At 58.7% G+C, this 17929-nt stretch overlaps 1 protein-coding gene across 1 annotated transcript; it reads left to right on the top strand.

Moving 5' to 3' along the window:
- The first annotated feature begins 906 nt into the window (after positions 1-906).
- Positions 907-4092, top strand: LOC138098826 (green-sensitive opsin). The gene is made up of 5 exons (XM_068995672.1): positions 907-1267; positions 2848-3016; positions 3289-3454; positions 3561-3800; positions 3961-4092. Exons 1-5 carry the CDS (start codon positions 907-909, stop codon positions 4090-4092), a joined length of 1068 nt encoding a protein of 355 aa, XP_068851773.1.
- Positions 4093-17929: the final 13837 nt, after the last annotated feature.

Below are 17929 nucleotides of genomic sequence, written 5' to 3'. Positions count from 1 at the left end.
CAACCAGGGGTGTGATCAGGTTCACACAACCAAGAGCCCTGCCCCAAAACGCTGTATTTCCCAAAAAATTACCAACTGCTACCTTTGGGATGGGGAGTGGCTTCCCCTCCTACCTTTGCCCAGCTCCAGGCCCTTGGCCGTGTCAGCAGAGCCTGGATTTGCTCTGGGATGGGGACACCCAGCAGCCCCGACACTGAGCCAGACACCCAAAACAGAGCCCAGCCAACAGCTGAGACCCACAGAGCTCAGTCCAGTCCTCCCCCAGTGACCTCCTCCCCAAGTGGGGCAGAGCTGGCCACTCCCCAGTCCCCAGGTGGTCTCACGGAGTCCTTCAGCCACCCAGGGACACCCCAAACCTGTGACACACCGTGGGCCCCAGCACAGCCCCATTTCCACGGCAGCCACTCCCAAACTCCCCACTGCTCCTCCCACCTTTGCCCCTCTTCCCAAGGGCTCCCCACCCCATCCCTTCCTGCCCCCTTAAACAACATTAAACACTTAATGGCAATTAATACTCTTTAATGCAGGTTTTGGGGCCAACTGGCTGCTTAGAGGGTGCTTAAACCATCAACCCCTCTCAATCCCGTTGCCCTTGTCATACAAAGTTAGCCGAGCCCCTCATCAGCCTCCCCCCTCCCTCGAGGAGGCCGGAGGGTATAAAACCACCCCGGGGCGCGGCACCGCCAGCCCCCAGCGCGGCACAGGGCAGGGCACCACCTCCATCCCCTCACCTTTTGCTGCTCCTCGTAATTCATTCATTTTTGTAGATCGGAGGGGAATCCTCTCACTGCGCGTTTTCCGCATTGGGAGGGGGTGGGGCTTCCCTTTTTTTTATTAATCAGGGTCAAAACGCAATTCATTGCAGAAAAACCCCTCCGGCAGAGCAGCTCCCGTAGCGAGGGCAGGATGAACGGGACGGAGGGGATCAATTTCTACGTGCCTATGTCCAACAAGACAGGGATAGTGCGGAGCCCCTTCGAGTACCCGCAGTACTACCTGGCCGATCCCTGGAAATACAACCTCGTGTGCTGCTACATGTTCTTCCTCATCTCCACCGGCTTCCCCATCAACTTCCTCACCCTCCTGGTCACCTTCAAGCACAAGAAGCTCCGGCAGCCCCTCAACTACATCCTGGTCAACCTGGCGGTGGCTGACCTGTTCATGGCCTGCTTTGGCTTCACCATCACCTTCTACACCGCCTGGAACGGCTACTTCGTCTTTGGCCCCATGGGCTGTGCCTTGGAGGGATTCTTCGCCACGCTGGGAGGTAAGGGCTGGAAATGGGGGCTTGGGGCTTTCTTCTCCAGGGCTTTGGGAGCCCGGTTCCATCCCTCCGTGGCACTGCTGGGATGTGAAGCATCGTTTCCCCTCATGTGGGGCTCACCCTGCTTTTAAAACTGGGGAGGAAAACAGATTTCTGCGTGTTTGACCTCCTCCATGGCATCGTGGCAGGGAAAGGAAGCCTGGGAAGGGATCCTTGTTTGCAGGACCCAGCCTGGGGTCACCTGGCCCTGCTGGTCACTGGGGTGTCGCACCAAGACCTGCCAGGGATGACCACAGCATGTTCCTGAATCAGCGCCAAGCAGCTCGGACCAAGCATAGGCTTGGACTTGATCACCTTAGGGGTCTTTTCCCAACTTTCACAATTCCATGATTATTTCTTTGCCCAAAGGCTTCCCTTTTTGGGGAAATGGAGGGTTTAGAAAGGGAAGAGAAATCCCTCAGGAAAGGAACCCCACGGAAGAGCTCCAGGCAGGGAGAGATGAGAGAGCTCAGAGCTTCTCCAGGAGCAGAAGGAAGGGGAGGAGGATGCAGGGGGGTTCCCAGGCTCCCTAGGGATGGCTCAGCTCTTTCCCAGCTGCACCAAATTTGGGTGCCCTTGGGATTTTCCTCAAGGCACTTCTCAGGGACACAATTACCGCCAACACTTTGCCCTGTGGAAAAACAGGGAAAATTCACTCGGCAGCCGGAGCCCACGCAGCCAGCCCTGCCCACGCCACACCTCGTGATGGATCTGACAGCCAACAGTCCTGGTTGGAGAGATCCAGAGCCACCACGGGGACTTTGCTTTCCTTCCCCTAAATGGGGCCACTTCCCACAATGACGCTGCTCTGAAAATACACATTTTAAAATCACGGATATCCTGCCAAAGGCACAGCTGCATGTCCTGATCCAAAAAAAGGCTTGGTTTTGGGGTCAGAAGACCCCAAAATCTGCCCCATCCCTGCTCAGCGAGCCTCTTGTACCTCTTGGAGGAGGAGGAGGCTCCTGTTCCCAGGGAAGGAAGCTGGCTGGGAAGCGGCGGCTGTGTGAGCAGCAGGTCCCCAGCGAATCCCAGCACAGGGTGTCGTTATCAGCAGCTTATCACAGCTGGGGGCATTAGCAGGCTTACAGCACCGGCTAAACGCTCCCAAATCCCCTGAAGTTTAATTATCCCTCATAAATACATGTGCACGTTTGCCCACCCACGCAGCCTCCCCTCCCTGGGCCTCCCCCTGATCCAGCGCCAGCAGAAGGCTCATGAAATGCACATTTAAAGGAATCAACAGGTTTGGAGGCATCTGGCAGCATTGCTGGGAATTGTGCTTCCCCACGCCCAGGTGGGATTCACCCCCTTGATTCTTAATTTATTGAAAACCCCACAGTGATCCCTCCTCTGCTCCGAGCATCCCCTCGGCTCCCAGAGCTTTTGCACGTTTCGGGTGGAGGATTCCCAGTTATTTAGCAGGATGCTGCTTATCCCACACCGACCCCCAGCTCCCTCTGCTCTCCTCTGGGAGCACCAAGGGAAGCTGGGACCCAGAGGGGCTCTGACCACTCCGTGGGCTCTCCTTCTCCTCCCCGCAGGCCAGGTCGCCCTGTGGTCCCTGGTTGTCCTGGCCGTCGAGCGCTACATCGTCATCTGCAAGCCCATGGGCAACTTCCGCTTCTCTGCCAGCCACGCCGTGATGGGCATCGCTTTCACCTGGATCATGGCCATTTCCTGCGCTGCTCCGCCACTCTTTGGCTGGTCCAGGTGAGTCCGAGGATCCCCAGCAGCTCCTGGATCCCTCCATCCATGCAGAGAGCAGGCGGCTCCCGGCAGGGAAGTGCTCGGCCTCGGAGGAGGGAAACGAATGCCCCGTTCCCATGGGAGAGAGGGAGTGTCACAACAAGCTGGCACTGCGCACTCGGGTGCACCCAAACCACCTGTGCCACCCTTCCAGCATCCCCCATCCTCAGGGAATTCCATCCCTGTTGCCCACAAGGAGGGCCCCGGAGCAGATCCCAACCTTTCTCCCTTGCCAGGTACATCCCGGAGGGGATGCAGTGCTCCTGCGGGCCCGACTACTACACCCACAACCCCGACTTCCACAACGAGTCCTACGTGCTCTACATGTTCATCATCCACTTCATCATCCCCGTCATCGTCATCTTCTTCTCCTACGGGCGCCTCGTCTGCAAAGTCCGGGAGGTAACGGCCGGAGGGGACCGACGGGGGCAGGGCAGGCGGCTCGGGCAGGATGGGGGACGTGGGCCAGGGGTGGAAAGCTGCCCCTCACCACCCTCTCTGTCCACAGGCAGCTGCCCAGCAGCAGGAATCGGCCACGACCCAGAAGGCGGAGAAGGAGGTGACGCGGATGGTGATCCTCATGGTGCTGGGCTTCATGATGGCCTGGACGCCCTACGCCGTGGTGGCGTTCTGGATCTTCACCAACAAGGGCGCCGACTTCACGGCCACGCTGATGGCAGTGCCTGCCTTCTTCTCCAAGAGCTCCTCCCTCTACAACCCCATCATCTACGTGCTCATGAACAAACAGGTGAGATGCCCCGGGGCTGAGCAGCACATCTGGGGGCTCCTGGGGCACGTTGCTCCTTCCCAGAAGGGGTTGGATCTCAGTCCATCCAGGGACTCTTTGTCCTGCAGCGCGTCCCTACTGGCCCCCCAGTGCCACCATTCTCATTTCTCTCCCTCCCCAGTTCCGTAACTGCATGATCACCACAATCTGCTGCGGCAAGAACCCCTTTGGGGATGAAGACACCTCCTCCACCGCATCCCAGAGCAAGACCGAGGTCTCCTCTGTCTCCTCCAGCCAAGTATCACCCGCATAGACCATGGACAGTTTGAACTGGGGTGACCTGCCGAGCTCAGGGACCCAGACAGACGCCCCACAGCCACTCCCTCACGTCCCAGCCCCATCCCCTGCAGGAGAATTTAGCTGTGCCCATCCTGCCGTAGCGTCCCCCGTGCAGACCCCACCCCACACATCCACAGGGACCCACCCGTGGCACTCTGAGCTCTGCCACTCTGAGCCCGGGGAGCCCAGGGCCCTGCCCCAGCTCCCAGGAGCACGTCACCTCTGGGGGACTGTCCCTACCTGTCCCCATTGGGTTCAAACAGCAGCGGTCGGTGGGGACCCCCAAACCTTTTCCTGCCTGAGCCCCACTCCCCACCAGCATCGCCCTTCCCTGGGCTCCAGGGGCTGGCTCAGGAGCATCCAGCCCTCTTTGGCAAAAATCTGAATATTCTGGCAAAGCCCCAGGAGCAGGACCCTGTGGCCGGGGTGGCCCCACCTGCCCCTCACCAGGGCACGAGCCCAGGGCTCTCTGGAGCCGCGTTCCCACCCAGGGATTCCCAGCAGGAATCGATTCCCGCAGTCTCTATAAATCAACATAACAAACGGAGCCACGAGCAGGCTCCGCTTCCAGCCCGACTCCCTCTATCCCCAAGACAACACTGTAGATATATTTTTTTGTCTTGGAACCTGTAAATATTTGCTCATGTCCTTTGAAGTCTCTATCCCTCTCAGCCCTTTCCTTTCTCCTCCTCTTCCCGATTCTGAGGCAGGGAAATCTCCTTCCACCTCTGCTCTGGCTGGACAGGCACAGCCAACTTTGGAGGGTGGGGCTGGGACCGGAGCGCTTTCCTGTACATATTTTATAAATAAATAATCTCGTGTCAGCACAAGGACGTCTGCAGTCAAGGAGTAGGGATTAAAAAAATAAGAAATAAACAGAAGCAGCACAGAGAAAAACACAGATGCTCAGTCCTTGTCCTTTCTCTTGGGCTCCGGGGACAAGATGTTGGTGGCCAGCTGGGGGAACACGAAGCTGCTCTTGGAGACACAAGCCTGGAGCTGTCCCAAAAGCCGTGGGAAGGGGGATCTGCGGGTGACACCATCCCCACAAGGTGACAGCCCCATCAGCTGGAGCACCAAAGGCGTTTAGAGGCAAAAAGAGACAGACAGGGCACAGCCCTTGCTGGTTTCTATCCTTTAATGTTTAAGGTTTCCCTGTGTAGCCTTAAATGAAGCTTCAGCTGAGAGCTTTCCACGGAGTTCGAGTTCCCCTTCCTGCAGGGCCCTTCCAGGCAGCATCGTGATGGAATTGGCAGAGTCAGGGAAAAATTGTTCCCTGTGTCAGGGAATTCGTTCTGGAGCGGCTGGAGAGCGATCCCGGTGCCATCGCTGCCAGAACCTCGCCCTCCTCCCCTCCCTGCTGAGCTCACACCTGCCCTCTCCGGTGTTTTTCCTCCCTTTTGGGTCCAAAGCCACCAAAAACCAGCGGGAAGCCCCTGGGATGGGAACACAGAGATAGGAACCACCTTTTGCCCCAAAGCAGCAGGGCCTGGGGAGGGGGAAGGGGGCAGCCCCAGCACCCTCCTGTCTCTGCACCCACCCAAATTCGGGGTTCCCAGCCAGGATTGCCCCGGAGCAGCTCCCACACCACTCCTGCTGTGCTGAATAATTCATGGCCACTCTGCCCATCCCGGGAGCCTCTTTTCCTTCCCTACAAAGCCCCCAGCCCGTTTCCTTTAGTCCCTTTAGAGGCAATGGGGCTGTTCCATGGCGAGCAACCGAACGTGTGGAGGAGCCCTCGGCATCCCTTACCTCCCACCGGACTCCGGAGTGAAAAGTGTTCCAGGAACAGAGCCCTGGGCCCCCTGAACGGGCCTGGCCGTGCATCCCCCGTGTTTGGGATTGTTTTTAAATGCTGCAGCTCTAGCCCGGGGCTGCTGCCTGTGGCTGAGGCGCAGCGATGCTGGGAGAACCCCCAGGGAATCCACCAGGAATCCACAGGGAATCCACCAGGAATCCACACGGCCCTGGGTGAGGATAAGAGCAGTCTGTGATCCCTGACAGGGAATTCTGGGGAGCCTGGGGGTGGGCTGAGGCTTTGCAGCCGAATTCCCATGGGCAGGAGAGGCAGGGAGCAGAGTCCAGCCCCGTGGTGCTGCAGCAGATTCCGGCAGCGATTCCAGCAGCAATTCCAGCAGCGATTCCTCCTGGCTGTTCCCACCTGCACTGCCCATCCAGCTGCTCTCCAGATGTGCCACTGCCCACACCACCATGGAGAATTAACCCCAGCAGAACAGTTTTACCTCCATGGTGCATCTGTCCTGCTGCAAGGGACATTCCCAAGGTGGATCCTGCCCGGAGTGTGGCCAGGGATGGAGTGAAGAGGGGATGGAGGTGTCCAAGGAACGCCTGGATGTGGCACTCAGTGCTTTGGGCTGGTGACAAGGTGGGGATCAGCCACAGGTTGGACTCAGTGATCCTGGAGGGCTTTTCCAGCCTCAGGAATTCTGGGATCCTGTCGCTCTCAACAGTGCAGGCAGGTTGGGCTCATCCATGGTGCAAAGGAGCTGCTGTGTCTGGAAGCTTCGATGGGAGTAGAAAAATAAACCTGTCCTGAGAGAGGGACCCCTCTGCAGCAGCCGCTGAGGATGATGACGGAACTCATCCCCCTTGACCAAATCCCTAAAAAACCCCAAAATATCCAAGCTCAGAATTTATTTCTTCAAACCATGGGGGCAGGGGAGGAGCAGCCACCAGACAACCAAAAACCCAAACCTCACCCAGCCCAACAGACCCAACCCTTCCATGGCACAGAGCATCTCCTTCTTTTCCATGGATGTATCCGGACATTGCATTTGCAACCAGCAGGGCCCATCCGGGCACCACCCCCCCAGAGCAGGCACCACCACCTGCTCCACCACCGCTGGCTGGGCCCTGCTGCCACCAAAATTCAGATGCAAGCTGAGGAAAGCAGCCAGACTTATCCAGGGGACTGAGACAGCTGGAATCTGGGACCCAAAGGGCACTTCAGTGTCTGACTCCCATCCATCCTTCTGCAGCTGGGATCGTTCCTCCTCATCCCAGCACTGCCGTCAGCTGGTTTAGGAAAAGTGCAGTAATTGGCTCAATTCATTTTAAATCAGTTCTCGTTTGTGCAAGCAGCACTCGGGGAAAAGCAGCTCGGAGTTAATGACATCCTGATTTGGAGCATCCGCAGGGATGAGGAGGGGAGTCTCAGTGAGGAGCTGCTCTTGGTCTTTGCCCCACAGCCCTGGGCACAGACAGAACCCCCCAAAAAGGGGCAAACCAGGGTCCTGGCCCAGTGCTGTTCCCCACAATCCTCATCCTGCCCAGGGCTGACCCCTCCAGGCTGGAATGGCACTGCCTGGATTTCTCCCAGGACATTTTTATCCCATCAGTGTAGAAGGAGCAGCTCCGTGCCAGAGGGTCTGGCTCTGCCCATTTGTCTCTGCCAAAATAAAAACATCTCCTTGTCCAGCCACTCCAGCAGCTCTGGGAACAAGATTAAAACCCTCAAACACTCCCCCCTTCCCTCTGTGCCATCACACACAGAGCTGGAGGGGCCAAAGCCCTCTCTGGGATGCTCACACACTCATACTAGGGGGAAAAGCTGCTCCTTAAGGGAAAAACTGCTGGGATTACAGCTTGGGAGAGGCCAGGATTTCCCCTGACAGGGCCAGGGGGACCCTGCACAGCCCCAGCAGCCCAGAGAGACCCAGGCAGCATTTTCCTCCCACCCAGGAGGGTGCACGAGTCCCCACGTTTGTGTCACATCCCCAGCCCGAATCCATCACAGCTGCCTGTGTCACGTTAGCAGCAATAAAAGGATTCAAACAGCAATTCCTTACTTTTATGAACAAATGGCCCTGGCTGGATGATTCAGGCAGCATTCAATTCCCAGCCAGAAAGTGTCAGCAAAAATCCCGGCCCCTCGCATGTAGGTGGATAACTGCAAATGAAAGGAGGGAATTATTAGCACTTAATGCTCCGTGGGTTTGCACTCCCCGGTGCTCCTCTCCGGGAGATGCCGAACGCTCCGGTGCTCCAACAGCTGGGGGGGGCCTGCCAAGGGGGGCTGCAGGGATTGGGGTGATGCCTTTGGGCACTGGGATCGTCCTCATCCCACTGCCAGGGCCCTGCTCCAGCTCAGCCCTTCTAGAGGCCTTTTCTCCTCCAGACTTTCCCTTCCAGAACCCCTTTTCTCCTTCAGCCTGTCCTTTCCAGAGTCTCTTTTCTCCTCCAGCCTGTTCCATCCAGAGCCCCTTCCTCCTCCAACCCATCTCCTCCAGAGCCCCTTTTCTCCTCCATCCCATCCCATCCCATCCCATCCCATCCCATCCCATCCCATCCCATCCCATCCCATCCCATCCTGAACCCCTTTTCTCCTCCAGCCTCTCCAATTCAGAGCCCCTTTTCTCCTCCATCCCATCCCATCCCATCCCATCCCATCCCATCCCATCCCATCCCATCCCATCCCATCCCATCCCATCCCATCCCATCCCATCCCATCCTATCCCATCCCATCCCATCCCATCCATCCCATCCCATCCCATCCTGAACCCCTTTTCTCCTCCAGCCCATCCCCTCCAGAGCCCCTTTTCTCCCCCCATGCCCCTCTCCCATCTCCTCCTCTCCCATCTCCCCCTCCCCACCCTCCCACTCTCAGCTCACTGCCAACACCACGGGAGCCTCAGGGACCCCAGCCCCTTGGTGGGACGATCCCCCGAGCTCCAGAGGGATCCAGGGAGGCTTCCCCATGCCCCTGGGGCTGCTCCTGGCCGTGGAGAAGCACGCTCCAGCCTCCTCCAGACTCTCCATTTCTCCTTCACCCAGGCTGCCCATATTTTTCTTGTTCATCAGACTGACAAATGGGCAGAAAACAGACTCCTGGCGATTTCCTGCATAGGCTGCCCACTCCTCCTCTCCCCTCGGCGATGACTGAGAGCTGAAAAAGCAGGAATAGCATATAAATTCCCTCCCTGCTTTAATAAATACCTCTATTACCTTGTGCTTTCCCCCAGCTCACTGTGCAGCTCCTGCTGCCCGCCAGGCAGACGTGATAAACCAAAACTCGCATTTCTGCGGGGAATCAGCAGCAGGGCTCAGGCAGGCTGGCAGCAGCAAGGGAGGGGCGAACCTCCCACCTCGGGGGTCTGGCTGCAGCTTTGCGTCATCCCACGGGGAGATAAATTAATTCATTTATTACTGAAGGGGGGCCGGAGTTTGTCTGGGCCCTTTTTGGACACCCTGTCCTGGTCCTGCATGGAGGAGGGGTCCCACCATTCCCAGGGGCTTGTCCCAGACACCTCTGTGCCCCTCAGAGTGAGCCTGGGGTCTCCTGGAGGAAGAGAATAAGGACAAACCCTAAAATCTCACCCAGAGGGTGCAGGGGGAGCAGAAGTGTGGAGGGAAAGCTGTGACAGCGGTGATCTGTGCTGTGGGCAGAGCCCCGTGCTGGATTTCTCCTCCCTGGGCCTCCCTCTGATCTCAGTCCCTTCCTGGGGCTCTCAGGACACCCAGGACAGGACGTGTCACTGTCCCTTGGCCAGCAGAGCCCTGAGAAGTGCAGGAATAGCCCGAGCATCCCAGTGGGATGCAGAGACCTCGCTCCATCCCCACCCCACCCCATCTGAGGGACCACAGGTAAAAGCCACCGGCCTTTTACACCCCCAGCTCTGCCAGGAGCCCCTGGGGGCACCTCTGTCCCCTCTTCCACCCCCAGCCCAGCCTGATCCGGCCCTGCCGAGCGGGCAGCGCCGCTGTCCCCATCCCCCGGGCACGGAGCTGCAGCCACGGCTCCTCCTCCCCCAGGGCTGGATGGATGGCGGTGCTTTGCAAAGCCGGGGGAAAAAAACACCTTCAAAAGGAGCATTAGGAGGTGGCAGCCACCCAATTTCCCCCTGAGCCAGCAATTGCTGTGTCTCATCCACTTCCTGGAGTCTATTTAACTTCTAAATTTAACAAGCTCCTAAACAAGTGGCAGCAGCAAGTGGCAGCGCCCGGCTCCCACCCTGCGAGCGGCATTTGGGGGCCCAGCCCGGGAATGGGAAATTTTTTCAATGTCTCTTTGATTTATGGCTCTCGTTAATTCTCCAGGAGGCCCCCCGAGCTGCCCCGAGCTCACCGAACCTCCGAGGGATAAATAATTTACCAGATGGTTAAATATTCTTTAAGGTCTAGAGAACATCAGCGGGAGCGGGGATTTCAGGGCGGGGAGCGACACAAAACTACAAATTGAGCACAAAAAGCAAGGGGGGGATGGCCTGGAGCAGGGAAGGGAAGGACCGGGACATCCCAGGACGGGAAGGATCGGGACATCCCAGGATGGCAAGGATTGGGACATCCCAGGACATGGAGGACCGGGACATCCCAGGACGGGAAGGACCGGGACATCCCAGCGCTGCTGCAGCAGGATCAGCACAGTGGGGAGCGGGATTAGCCAGGGGTTTTGGGGGAATATCCTACCCAGATGTGCCCTGCCAGCTGTGCAGTGCAGATGTGCAGTCCTGCCCGGTCCCTGCAGAGGAAAGGATGAGCTGGGGAGCAGGGAGTGAAGGGAGGGGCCAGCAGGGAGGTGGCCTGGCCTTGCAGGGCTCGAGCAGAGCCTCGTCTGGTGTCGGGGGACGCTGATGCCCCAAACAGGCACTGCCTGGTGCCCTCAGGGGCGGTGCTGGAGGGACACAAGGTTTTGGCAGCAGAGCCTTGGTGAAATGTGGTGCCAAGGGGATGTTTCCACCTCCTTTCCTCTTCTTCCTCCTCCTCCTCAGGGATGAGGGCAATTCCCAGCGAGGAGCCCTTGGGCTGATGCTGGAGGGAGATCACAGAGCCAAACCAGCGCTGGCTGAAGCAGAGGTTGGAAAGGAGAACCCAAAAGCTCCTGCTGCGAGCTGCCAGCACATTTCAGCCTCGGCTCGGGATGTTTGGGGCTCCGCAGAGCAGCGGGGCAGCCCCGAGCCCCCCGGCCCCGCGGCTGCCGGCGGAGGTAGATGGCAGCAGAGCCTGCTCCTTGCGGCAGCCGGGATGCGACAGCCGGGATGCGACAGCCCCGGCCCCGGGCGCTGCTCCGCCGCCCCCCAGCGCTCCCTGCCACCCCCCGAGCAGGGATTTATAGAGCCGGATTTACCCCCAGCTCCTTTTCCCCGCGTTTCTCTCCTGCAGCGCAGTCCGGCGCTCAGGACCGAGCTGGATCTCTCGCTGGTTGGGATGTGTCAGGGGTAGCTAAACCCCCCCCCCTGCGCCCGGTGCCTGGCTCTGCCCTGCCTCTTCTCCCTTCCTGCACCCCTGGACAGCCCCACAGCAGCCAAGCTGTCACCCTGAGCTCAGATTTGGGGGTTTGGTTTTGTTTTCTCCGCTGGTCCTTTCGGGGAACACACGGAATTCTGCCACAACCTGTCCTGCTCGTTCCCCCCTCCCTCACAGTTCCAAACCCGATCTTGGCCCTTCCCGGTATTTTCCAGGTGCCTGGTGAGGCTCAGCAGGTGATTAACAAATTAAGTAATGATTTAGGGAACACTCTTCCCCCAAAATTCCTGCCAGAGGGGCCCCAGGGGATCCCTGCTCCCTCCAGGATGATGAGCAGGTAATTTCCCTGCTCAGTCTCCACTCGGTCCCTGTCCCAGGGGTTCATCTCAGCTGCCCCTAATAAACAGATAATTAATAATTCACTGCTGGCTTTATGAAGTATTAATTGCCCTCGAGCTTCCCGGGGTAATTAAGCATCCTGCAAGCCCCCGTAACCCCGCCCGGCCACAACCCCCGCTCAGCCCTTCATTCATCCTCCCCACACCACTCCCATTAACTAAAGAGGAGCAAATGCCCGAAAAAAACTTTCCCCTCCCTGGGACCCCCTGTCCCCCAGGAGATTCATCCACTGCACCCCCAGGGATGCATTTCCCGGATGGGACTGGCACAGGCCGGGACAATCCACATTTCCCAGGACAACGAGGGATTTTCGGCAACTGCCTCAAGAGAAACAACTTCCCCAGAGCTCTGGGCAGCCCCATCCTGACATCCTGGGGCACCCTCACCCCCAAAACAGAGCCCTGCAGGGGGGCCCCAGCAGAGAGTCAAGGCTTCTTCCTTTCCTTACACAAATAATTCCGAATTTTACCCCTTCTCCCCACCCAGCAGCAACGCCCCCACCACTGAGTCACCCTCTGCAGCTGCCCAGCTCATCCATGCCCACCTCGGGCTGCCATCACCCCTCTGGACCCTCCCGCCCCACATCCCTGGGCACAGGCAGAGCTGCTGTGGAGCTGAGCTCAGGTGCTGAGCTCTGCCCCACTGCGGGCAGCCCCACAGAGGCACAAAGCCCCTGGGGCAGCCCCATGGGCGGTCCCAGCACGCGGTGACACAGCCGGGGACAAGCCCAGTCGGGAGCGGGACCCGGAGCTTTGATGGAAGTGTAAAAAGTCCCCGCGGCCTCCGGGGCTGAGTCAGCCCCTCTGCCTTCAGTAATTAACAGCAATAAACCGAGCGGAGCGGGGCCCGCGCGAATCCGCCCGGGATGGGGGACGGCAGCTCCGGGCACGGCTCTGGGAACACCCCCCAGCCAAACCCAGCACTGGGGGCTCTGCACGGGTCGCGCCAGCCCCAAAGGAGCGGCTCGGCAGCCCTGCAGTCCCCACACACCTCCCCCGGCCCCGGGTGTCCCCTCCTTGCTGCTCATCCCTCCCTCATCCCATCTCCGCCCCTTCCACCGCTGTTTCCCCCAGCTGGGCACCCTTCCCTGGCTGCTTCTCTTCCTTCCTCCCTTCCCTGCAGCTCATCACCATCTTTTCCTTGGTTTTTTGGGGGCAAGCGGGGCTGCCAGGCTTGTCACCCGTGCTGCTAAAGGTTCACATTCCCGGGATCAGGCCTTACCCTTTCCTGTCTCTCCCGGTGCCTCCCCGGCACAGCCGTGACCCAGCTCCTTCCTCGGCTCCTTCCTCCTCGCCTCTCGTTTCCCCTCGCCTCGTTGGGTGCCTAATTGAATCCCTGCCCTGGTCCCACCACCTCTGCCTCGCAAAGCCTGGGCTGCAACCCCTGTTTTCCATGGGGGCCATCCCGGTGATCCCAAAGCTGGATTCTCACCCAGGATGGGGTGGGCGATGAGACCCCAAACACGGGGACAAGGCACGTGCTGGTGGCTCCTCCAAAGGGGCTGAGCTGTGGCCTGGCACAGGTGATGGTGACAGGAATGGACGTCCCCGAGCTGGAAAACCGATGGGGTTTTATCTGGAAGCACCGGAGCAGCTCCAGGGACGGCATCCTGTGCGTCAGGAGAAACAGCAGCTGCAGCTCGGCCCCTTTCCATCAGCACAGGAGAGGGGCTGTCCCCAGGGAGTCACTTCCAGCACAGCAAATATCCCCTAACAGGGCAGCACGTGGGCAACATCCAGAGCCGGGGATGCCGGCCCCGGGCTCAGCCGTAATTCCCCTCCCGACTCCAGGGACGCTTGTCCTGGCTGCTGGAACCGTGTTGAAGAATAAATGTAATAAAACTGCTACACGGCAAAGGAACAGCGCTGCTGCTCGGGGGGGGCTGCCCAGGCAGTGTCAGGCAGGAGGGCCGAGCTGCACATCCCAGTGGGAATGTGGGATGGAACACCAGTGCTGGAGCCAGGACACCTGTCCCGAGTGGGTCTGGGGACAGCAGGGTTCCCAGGTGTCCCATCCCATGGCCACGTGTCCTGCTGGTGCCACAGTCCTGCTGGAGCCAAGCCAGGACAGCCTCCAGAGGCTGGAATTTGCTCCAGCACGGGACACACCATTCCCATGGGATGGCATCAGCACTCGGCTCCAGTGCTGGCAATGTCACCCCTCATCATTTCCAGGAAGCCTGGAGGGCTGTGGGGATGAATCAATACAAATAATGGGTTTAGAATCTCCACATCCCGTTCCCAACAGCACTGGGGCTTTAATTGGAATCTCAGGAAGGAGGAGCTCAGGTCAGGTGTCCCCATCCTTTTTCCTCTCGTTGTCCCGATCCCCCACACCCCCCAGTGACGGATGCTGGGGGTGAAGCAGGGACAGGAGCTGGAGCTGGGATGGATCCCTGCTGTCCAGCCTCAAAAAGGAGTCAGGGAAGAGGAGCTGAGGCTGCAGCCAAGACAGACCCCGGACCCACTGGAGCGGGAGCCTCGTGCCCAGCAATTGAGCCCCTCGCTGAGGGCTGTGGTGGGGAGGGGCTGGCACGTGGATTTAGGGCTTAATTAGAGCCTGTTAGAATTCCAAGGGTTTCTTTGGATCTGTACCCGCGTGTCAGAGAGGAGAGGGACCCTTGGGGCCGAGCTGGGACAACAATCCCGAGCTTTAGAGTCCTGCCCCTTTAAAGGAACAAAAAAAGGGGGGGGGTTTCCCTAATTCCCATCCCAAAAACCTGCAGGGAATTGAGGGAGGGGTCTCATTCTACCCCTGCCCTGAGTTCTGGGGAGTCCTGAGGCTCCTGAAGCCAGGGGGGTCCCACGCAGGGGCAGCTCCTGGCATCGGGCAGTGGGGGCTGGATGGATCCATGTGGTGGGCACGGGAAGGGACCAAGGGCCGGCCACTGGCACATGGCCAGAGCAGGACTGGGATGCTCTTTTTTTTTTGAGGGCAGCCGCCTCCTCCTTTTCCTCCTTTTCCTCCTTTTCCTCGTTCTCTTTCTCCTCCCTCTCCGGGCTGCAGTGCTGGGGCTGCTGCCTCCCGCCTGCGGTGCAGATGGCCCAGCATATGGGCAGCCTCCCCTCGTGCTCGCACCTTGTAAGCAGATTCTGTCAGGTTTAGAGAGGAAAAGCTTAATTAAGCAGTTGTGTGTGTACAATTATGTCCTTAATTATCTCCGCGTTTCACTTCTTTGTTGTTCCCCGTTTGCGAGAAGTTTGGTAACAACCACAGACCATCGTGCCCTGCAGCAGGAGCTTTTCCTTCCCTGTTTTTTCTCTCTCCTCCTGCCTCATTTTAGGGTTTTTCTGGATGAAGGGAGCAGCAGGCCGAGCCCCCCCTGGCCGGAGAGGCGGGGCTGGGATTCCTCGACCCCAGCTCGGTTCGCAAAGCAGAGCAGGTTTCCAGCAGTGCTGCCCACACAAAGTGCGAGGAGCTTTTTAGCTGCTCGAGAGCTGCTTTAGCCCAGTTTTATAATCTCCCACATTTGTGCTCCAGCAGCCCCAACACCCTCGGGAATAAACAGACCCCGTGAGGGCATCATCAGGGTGATGCTTAATTGCTGCCACACCCCGGGATTGCCACCGTGCCTAATTAATTCCTCTAATTACTCCATTCCCTCCTCCATTTCCCAGCTTGGGCAGCAAGACTGGCACATCTCCAGGGGCATCCCGGGGTGCCCTGGTCCCCTCCTCACTCTCGGTCAGGATCTGGAGCTACCTGCAGAGATCAGGGACGAGAGGTGGCACAAACAACCGGCTAATTTGTGGTGGTGCTTTTATTTTATGCTCAGAGCACTAAACAGCCATAAACATCCCGAGCTGGATGGCGGAGCTGGGAGTGTTTTTATTGTTTGTAAGTCCTTGAAATTTTGCCATGAAGCTTTTATTAAAAGTAACCCCAAACTCTCGTTTCTCTAATTGAAGGTATTTCAAACCCCGCACGCCTGCATTTGTATCCAGGTATGTTTCTATCACCACCAGTTAATTTTTATTTACCTTCCAGTGAAACTCATCTTCCTCCTTAATTCCCAAGCCCGTTATTTGCTTTCAAATCAGATTTGGACCCAACAATCAGCCGCATATTTAAGGTGCCGTTAAATCCTCAGCTCTGCTCTCACACCTTCCAAACCAGCCGGCTCCAAGCACAGCAGTGACCTCCCCCTCCTCCTTTTCCAGGCATCCCAGCGGGGAAAATGAATCTTCATCCAGCTGAGAGGTGGCAAGTGCCGGGAATGAGCCCGGGGAGAGCAGCGGGAATGATGGGGGATGCGAAGGGAGGGGGTCGGAGGAGTTTGGAGGGGAAGAGGAGAGGAACAATCGGTCCCCTGGGGGCACTGAGAGGGATAACGGGGATGGAGGGATTTGGGCTGGCTGGGAAGGGAAGCTCTGCGGAGGGTTCAGCGGTGGAGGGGGCAGACGGGGGAGCTTCAAGAGCAGGCAAAGCTCAACCTCATTCATCCCTCACCCCTCCGGCCCCCTGCTCTCTCCCATTCCCAGGCAAAGCTTTGTGTCCACGTCCAGACGTGCAAACAGAGTTGGGGAGTTGACCAACCCCTTCCCCACCAGCCTGGCGGGAAGCCGGAGGGGCTGGGGACTGCCTGGTGTTCCCTATTCCCGAGTTTCCACCAAAATCTGCCGCTTTGGAGGGGCAGCAGGGAGCTCCCGCCGCTCCGGCGGTGTGTCCGTCTGTCTGTCCATCCGGGGCCGAGCACAACGTCTCCAAGTGGGGCTGGCGCAGCTTCTCCCCCAGTTCCCTGTTCTGCTGCCCAACTCCCTTCTCCGCTCCCCAGTTCCCTGTTCTGATACCCAGTTCCCTTCTCCGCTCCCCAATTCCCTTCTCCGCCTGCTAATTCCCCGCTCTGCTCCCCAATTCCCTGTTCTGATCCCCAGTTCCCTGCTCCTCCCCCCAATTCCCCGTTCCGCTCCCCAATTCCCCGCTCCGCTCCCCAAATCCCCGCTCCGCTCCCCAGTTCTCTGCCCCGCAGGGAGGACCCGGCGTGCGGGGAGCCCCGGGCAGCAGAGCCTTGATGTCGGCGCGGGGAAGCTGAGGACAGAGGCGGCTCGCGGGCGGTAATTAAACACCCGGCGAGGAGGGCTCTGCCGCCGGAGCGCCCTTGCGTCCCTCTGCCACAGCGCGGCTTCCCCAGGGATGCGGGGAGGCACCAGAGCCTGGAGGCTTTGGAGGTGTCTCCCCCCACCCTGGCGCAGGTTTTGGGGCGCAGCGGGGAGAGGATGCGGCAGCATCAGCATCGGGACCAACACAGCCAAGTCTCTGCTGCTTCTACCCAGCCCCAACTTCCCCATTCAGGCAGTTTGGGATGCGGGGTATGGCTGGAGCACAGGGCAGGGAAATCCCCTGCACCCCAAACCCACATCCATGAGGATGCTGACGAGGCAGATTCGGGGAGACCAGGGCTCACCTGGCCCCGCTGTCTCTCGATTATTCCCACTTCCCACTTGCTGTCCAGCAGGAATTACACCCTGCAGGAATTACTCCAGGCAGCGCCGGCAGCCCAAAGCAAACAGTATTTTAAAGTCCTTCCCAGCCTAACCATCCCCAGCGCTATTAATAACACTTGTAAGGAGTTGTTCTTGAATAGATATGATTTTTATCTTGACAGCGTCTCCCTAAATCATTTTTATCCCCACGAAGTTTGCGAGGAGCAGATTTTCTGAGGGCCATTTATCTTGGCAAATATCCCCCACCCCTGTTCATTGCTCACTCCCCCGTTAGTTATGGACGGGGCTGTTCCCCACCCTCAGCTCCCAAACCCTCCCTCCCTCCATCCCCCCTCCACGTGTGTTTTATTGGTGGCAGCAAAATGAAATCAAATCCTCAAATCTCTGTGGCTGAGAAGCTGTCGGGAGGTGGGAATGGGGTGTGAGCTTGCTGCCAAACATCCTCCTGGCCTCCCTCCCGCCGTGTCTTCAGCGGGAATTGCAGTGCGTAAAAAGGCACAGAACTCCCCTGAATTCCCAGGTTTTCCCGGCAGAAAAGCGGCCGCAGCCCCCTCGTTGTGGCAGATGGACAGAGGCACAGGAAGAGCTGGAGGCAGGGAAGGCAGTGGGGGACACTCTGGCTGTCACATCCGTTCCTCGCTTGGGGAAAGAGACTTTTCTAAGAGGAGAACTGCGGGGAAAGGAGCAGATTCTCTGATAGAGCTTAGGGAACATCGATTCTGCTGGCAGATGGCCCGGGCTGCTCCCCCTGGGGGGATGGACTCA

Source organism: Aphelocoma coerulescens, chromosome 26 (assembly GCF_041296385.1).
Source record: "Aphelocoma coerulescens isolate FSJ_1873_10779 chromosome 26, UR_Acoe_1.0, whole genome shotgun sequence".
NCBI lineage: Eukaryota > Metazoa > Chordata > Aves > Passeriformes > Corvidae > Aphelocoma > Aphelocoma coerulescens.
This window is presented reverse-complemented; position numbering and strand designations above follow the sequence as displayed.

Coding starts and splice junctions, on each gene's coding strand:
- LOC138098826 (XM_068995672.1), top strand. CDS start 907: ATGAACGGGACGGAGGGGATCAATTTCTACGTGCCTATGTCCAACAAG. Junction 3,017..3,288: donor CCACTCTTTGGCTGGTCCAG/GTGAGTCCGAGG, acceptor CTCCCTTGCCAG/GTACATCCCGGAGGGGATGC. Junction 3,801..3,960: donor ACGTGCTCATGAACAAACAG/GTGAGATGCCCC, acceptor CTCCCTCCCCAG/TTCCGTAACTGCATGATCAC.